A 6,433-nucleotide genomic window follows, 5' to 3' on the forward strand; every position below is an offset into this window, starting at 1 on the left:
CCTCAGAAACAGCACAATCATATAGTTTTAAACAGTGATTTATGTTTAGACAGAAGTTTAAACATTCACAGTATTACGTACAGTATTAAACTAAAGTGTCTTAATGCAGAAACTCCCTCTATTCAGAGTCTTGTTTAATCTCCCGCCACCATCATGATGATCTTGTTACAACTCAATCAAAGACGGAGGCCATGGAAAGCATCAGACTGGTGTGTGTGTGTAAGTCATGTAGCAGGATGCAGCTAGAGTCTGCTCTGTGTGTGTTAAACACAGTCAGCAAAGTAGTCCGGGGAAGCGACAGAGGGGCACTCCTTCATCTCCACACTGTAACACACAGAGGACAGTCACACTCTGAACCTTCAGGCCTCATTGTCACATATATATATTTATATATTTTTTCAAGATATATTTATGAACCTACATCTTCTTTACATCAGTGGGGATCTCTTTGGGTTTACCTTTCCTGTAAAGAAATAAGACAAATGCAGTACTTTTGTATGTAATGTTTAATTTTTCTAACTTTCTAATTAAATCGTAAACACGTTTGTGTTATCATGCCAAACTAACGTGAAGAAAAACGCATCCTCCTTTGAATTAATGCATCAAAACAGAATTAACTAAACTAAAATATGCATGAGTTTGCTGTGTGCTTACGTGATGTTCATCAGGGTCTTCAGGCAGGCGATGTCATCAGTGATGTCATCATCTGTCAAAGCTTGCGTGCAATGAAAAACAAGAATTCAGAGCTCATTCGCGGTGCTCCCTTGCTCTTTGAATTTTTTCAGTGCAGAAATTAAAAACACTCACCAGAGCATGTCATGTTGCAGACATTGAGAGATAGTCTCATGCCAGAATCACACGCCAGCTGATCACTGAGCTGAAACACACCGTACAGGTGTCTGACAGCATCGGTGGCTGTGGTCGGCTGTGGATGCTGCGTCTCGTGGCCGGGGCCCTGGGGTCTTTTACTGGGAACCTGTTCGTGGTGCTTAGGTGGAGCTTCAGCTGGAGCCTGAGGAGGAAGCCGAGATGATGGAGCCTGGGGTGGACCCCTACGTGATGGAGCTCCAGCTGAAGCTTGAAGTGGACCTTGTGATGCATCTTGAGGTGGGGCTTGTGATGGCTTCATCTCTTTATTGTGGTCCGTGGCGTTTTTGACAAAGCTGGTGTTGAAGGCTGAGCTGCTGGCCTTGCAGACAACTGCCTCAGAAAAGAAGAAAGACATAGATGAGGGTCATTTCTGCAGATAACCTGATATGAAACTGTGCAATCTGGCTTCCTGCAGACGGAGGGAGAAGCTGAAGAACAATAACTCACGTCTAATGATGAGACTGTTCACGGTTATTGTCTCTTTCATGACGGTGATCTGCTGGAACTGAGCGGCATCCAGCTTGGCCTTCAGCTCACATTTACTGATGGTCCTTCCCTCAGTCACACTGGACACCAGCAGCGCCAGAGCAAACGCTGACAACATCTTCACTGCGTTTACGCTCTTCATCTCTCTCTCTGTGTGGAAATCTGGAAATTAAATATGTTCAGTCAATCCAGAGAATGCTAAACACATCTTCAAGTAGAGCCAATAATGGTTACAAGTATTAAATAATTGCATATTCATTAATGAATAGCTTTGATTGGGAAAAATAAAAATATCTTAATATATACCACAGACAATTTTTTTTTTTTAATATATACAATGACAAGCAGGGAACAGCTAATGATCATATCTGAGCGAAAAACAGAACTGAGCTTTAATGTATCTTACCAGATGTTCTGTTGAGATGCTGCTTGTTGGAGAGTCTTCTCCAGCTTCAGTGTTTTTCTGTACTGCGGTCCATCTTATATATCTTCGACCTGTGCTGTTGGTCCATCCCATCATCACTAGGACACCATATTCCTATGATGTCATTGCTCTAAAAAACAGATGGCACATACTCAGGTTGACACCATTGTTATTATTTATTTGCACTGTTTGTCTCCAGTGCTTTCCAGCAGAGTGGAGTGATGCTGATGTTTTGATGCTTGAACCTTTGAGCTCTTTAGATGTTATGTAACACACACACACACACACACACACACACAGACACCCACACACACACCCACACACACACACCCTCATACAGCAGCATTTCCAATTCAAATAGCTGAATACCACATCTAGAGGCCACTGCTCATCTAACAGCACTGCTGTGATTATCTTAAGCCTTGAGTCTTTACTCTGTTTTGTTTGGGTTGGATCTGAAGTGCACAATGGTTTTAGTCTAACTAAAGCATCATTTAAGCATTTATAAGTTATGCAATGAAATCTATTCATATCAAACATGATCATACCAAATGAGTTTCATGAACCAACGTCTGTTCTTATATATTATATCTTCTTTTTATTGCATCTTTGAGTTTATGGTAGAATTATAACACTTCGAACATTTCTGTTAAAGACAGACAAGATTATTGCCATATGTGATTGATTTTAACTTTATATTACAAGGTCAATCTGACAAGCTTTCAGTGGACATTTCCTCCATTTCGGCCGGCATCTCGATCCAAATCTCTGAGCTACACTCATTTGAGTGTATGCAAACAGCACACAAATACTTGGTTTGCTCAAAAATGCTTGCTTTGACCTTTGAGTGTTGTTTCAACATGTTATTGTGAACATCACATGGACCAGGACAACTAATAAATCTGATAAAAAGACACACGATCCTTTTAAAGCACAATTTCAAGGATTATTCATCATATTCTTGTGAATATGCCATCACTATTCTTTCAGAATGTTACTTTATTATAAATGCATTCACTTTATTTAATTTATATTTAAGATACAAGATACATATTCAATAAATAATGTATTTTTATATTCTATATTTGAATAAAATATATGAATACATTTTAGAATGTTCCAAAGAGCATATGTGTGCAGAGCAGAGAACATGGTCAATATCATTCATTTGCTTGTGTAATATATGTAATATAATATGTCCATTGTAATAAAAGGAACAGACTTTTCACAATGGAGCTGGATAAACAGAGTTCATCTTTTATAGTGATTCACTGGCTCTGAGGGCAGGTGCACAAACAAAGAGGAAAAATCAGACATAAACAGTGGCAAAAATAAATGGTTTGAGCTCCCTTTAAAAATTAATGAAACATCTACTAACAATGTATGAGTGATTTAAATGTAAAATAATTTTATGAGGATACACATCTACTTCTTGAATGACTATCGATGGAGAAAGATGCTCTTAACAGACAGATGGTGTACTAGCCGAGGTTAACTGGACCAGGCAAACCAGCTAAATCCTGATTCTTGGATGAAAAAACATTTCCTTTGTGATAGCTAGACACAGACGAACATGCTTCTACCTTTCATTCATGCAAACACTGATTTGTTGATAATTTTTTGTAAAGACAGACTTAGACAAGTGTATTTTTTAATAATTTTTATTTGCATTCTGAGGTATGCGTGTATGAGATACATGCAGCATAACTGTGGCTATTTTGAGATCATTTTTCAGGTTCGCTGAAGAAACACTGAATGTTTTAGGGACACCCAGCGAAGTACTGCGCAGGATTGACGTTGCGGCACCCAGTCAAAGCAAGAATAAACTGCTGCCTGTAAGACACAATGTGAAGAAACAAGGGTTACATCTCAAAGCGTATTTCTGCAATTATAAATATATGGCAAATATTGATGTAAATATATTTACTAAAATGTTTTTCAATAAATTTTAGTTACTTCTGTTTTCACATTTTTTTTATATTGTCCAAAATATATTTTGTATATTTCACTTTGAAATATATTTCTTAAGCCTACTAAGCTTTTTGGTATTGAATAAAATCTAAATATAATTCTAATTAGTATTTCTCTTGACTCATGCCATCTTTGAATTGTTTGACTTACTTGGGCGGAGAAGCGAAGGCTGAAATAGTGCTGTAGGAAACAGGAACATGAATATTACAATTTATGTATGTGGTTGACTGGTATTGGTTAGTTATGAGAAAAATATGCTTGCTTTTAGTAATATTTTGAATGTTTTACAATGAAGAATTTTTTGGCCATTTACAATTACAATGTATTCATTTTGCATTGCAGTTTCTTAATAACAGTGGTCATTGGCAATGCTCCAAATCTGATCTGACCTCAACAGAGTCATGCAAATGAGCGAGGACAGAATGTGGTGACTACCAATGGGAACGTAGATGGGGGACAACTTACCCAATCCTTGCGCTGTCCAGCAGGGTCTTAAGGCATGCGATGTCATCCCTGATGTCATTATCAATCAAAGCTTTGGCAGAGAATTACATGACAATAACTGTAGTTAGAAACATAATCCATTACATTACATATTGCAGATAATCAGACTACTTTTGGATCGCTTTTGACCTAACTTGTTTATCACGTTGATTTAAACAGGATAATCTTGGGCCATATTATTATAATTTAATACATTCGTCGTTATTAAAAACACAAAGTGCATTAATGCATTAGTGGAATATATATGTGACCCTGGAGCACAAAATCTTAAGTTGCCTGGGTATATTTGTAGCAATAGCCCCAAAAAAGTGGGGGTCAAAATTATCTATTTTTCTTTTATGCCAAAAATCATTAGAATATTACAAATACTATTGTCTGATCCTAATAAACCATACATCGATGGAAAGATTATTTATTCAGCTTTTGAGATGTATACATTTATTCAGATGTATACATCTCAATTTCGAAAAATTTATACTTAAGGCTGATTTTGTACTCCAGGGTCACATATTACGTCCAGGTTTCCCAAACTGAGATTCATGAAGGAACTGCAGGGGGTTTGAGAGTTTAATGAAAAGCCAGTAATTATTTATTACCCAACACTGTATTTAACTATTTTTTTGTGGTGGCTAATTTGTATGAATTTGTATAATTGCATTTGTATAGTCTGCCCACATTTAGGTTTAGGGGTGAAGCATTATTTATACTTATAGGAAATCACCACCTTGTAAATTACTCACATTTTCTCATGAGATTGTTCAATCTTATTATCACGTTTGTAACCAGTCACATGACTCACCGCTGCATTTCATTTTGCAAATGTTTAAACTCTGGACAGATCCGGAATCGCAGGCCACGCGGTTGCTCAGCTGGAAGATTCCCAGCAGCTTGGTGGTGAGACGATGCCTTTCTCTGGAATTCTCCTCGGAACTCTCGGAATTATCGGAACTGGCACCAGGCAATCTAGATGGGCGCCTGAGTTGTGCCACATCTTGGGATCTCTTTCCCCTTGGTCTTCCACCGGGACGACCGGGTCTTCCTCCTGGTCTTTCATTGGGTCGTTGTGGTGGTCTCACTGGGGGTCTCACTGGGGGTCTGGAGTCCTCTTGGATGGTGGTGACCAGGCCGGTGTTGAACTTCGACACACGCTCCACAGCACAAACGACTGAAACAGAGACAGAAGAACTCTTGGCTTACATGTGTACCATTACTAGTTGTCAACTGACTGAGTGTACCCTTGCAACACTTACTTTGGGCGATGAGGGTCAGATCTGCAGTATTTCCAGGCACACTTGTAGTCACATTTCCGGCCACATCTGCAGTCACATCTACAGGCACACTTGTAGTCATATTTCCAGGCCTATTAGTGACAGCTCCAGGCACATTTCCTCCGAAAGCAGCCACAAGTTGGGACTTCAGCTCACATTTACTGAGAATTCGTCCCTCACTCGCACAGGACACCAGAAGAACCAGAGCCAACACGGCCAACATCTTCCCCTTCATCTCTCTCTGGAGATTAAACAGAGCAATGGAGAAATTCAGATTAAACAATCCTAATCTGCTTCTGCTTCAAGTTTCAATGTGTCTGTTCTCTTCATACTGCACCAATAAAGTGCTTGCAGAGAAGGATCGTAATAATCACAAATGCAATCAGCAAACTTCTGGATTCATTCTTAGGTAAAATGACCCTTTACCTTTAGCTTGTCAGTGGATTAATACCCTCACAGGAACACCTTGGTACCTTAAGGGTATCTAAATGGCTCATTACTCTTGCATATTTTGATGCAGTTATAAAATAATGCATTAGAATTGTTAGCCTAGCAGACAAATAAGTAGTATTGCTAAAGCATTTTATTCTAAGAAGTTCAAAAGTGATTTTACCAGAGAAGCTTTGACTGTTGTAGATGCAGGTCTAGACGTCAGTCTTGCTTTGGGCTAGTGTTTGTTTCCTCTGTTCGATGCGTGCTGAATGGACGAGCATGGGGATTTTTATACTAAATTTAATGTGATGACCTCACCAAGTCAAACACACTAAACCTGCTGAAGAACTGCCACATGACTCAGATTTTAAAGACAAATTGCATTATGATTTGGAAACAGCTCCTTATCCGGTGTGTGTGATGTGATGTAACGTCACTGAGACGCTCAGGTGGAGGTGAGTCAGGTTTTGCTTCGTCA

The 6,433-nt window shown here is 38.9% G+C and overlaps 2 protein-coding genes across 2 annotated transcripts; both read right to left on the bottom strand.

Moving 5' to 3' along the window:
* Positions 1–1,926, bottom strand: LOC127946877 (uncharacterized). Its single transcript, XM_052543722.1, has 6 exons — positions 1,763–1,926; positions 1,318–1,518; positions 808–1,200; positions 655–715; positions 422–463; positions 1–324 (listed from the first exon to the last, which is right to left on the bottom strand). Exons 2-6 carry the CDS (start codon positions 1,496–1,498, stop codon positions 264–266), a joined length of 738 nt encoding a protein of 245 aa, XP_052399682.1. The 5' UTR covers positions 1,499–1,518; positions 1,763–1,926; the 3' UTR covers positions 1–263.
* Positions 1,927–3,460: 1,534 nt separating this feature from the next.
* LOC127946954 (uncharacterized) lies at positions 3,461–6,218 on the bottom strand. The gene is made up of 6 exons (XM_052543836.1): positions 6,137–6,218; positions 5,506–5,764; positions 5,055–5,420; positions 4,217–4,286; positions 3,902–3,931; positions 3,461–3,613 (listed from the first exon to the last, which is right to left on the bottom strand). The coding sequence occupies exons 2-6, from the start codon at positions 5,756–5,758 to the stop codon at positions 3,541–3,543; spliced, it is 792 nt and encodes a 263-aa protein (XP_052399796.1). The 5' UTR covers positions 5,759–5,764; positions 6,137–6,218; the 3' UTR covers positions 3,461–3,540.
* Positions 6,219–6,433: the final 215 nt, after the last annotated feature.

This window comes from Carassius gibelio, chromosome A1, assembly GCF_023724105.1.
Source record: "Carassius gibelio isolate Cgi1373 ecotype wild population from Czech Republic chromosome A1, carGib1.2-hapl.c, whole genome shotgun sequence".
Lineage (NCBI taxonomy): Eukaryota > Metazoa > Chordata > Actinopteri > Cypriniformes > Cyprinidae > Carassius > Carassius gibelio.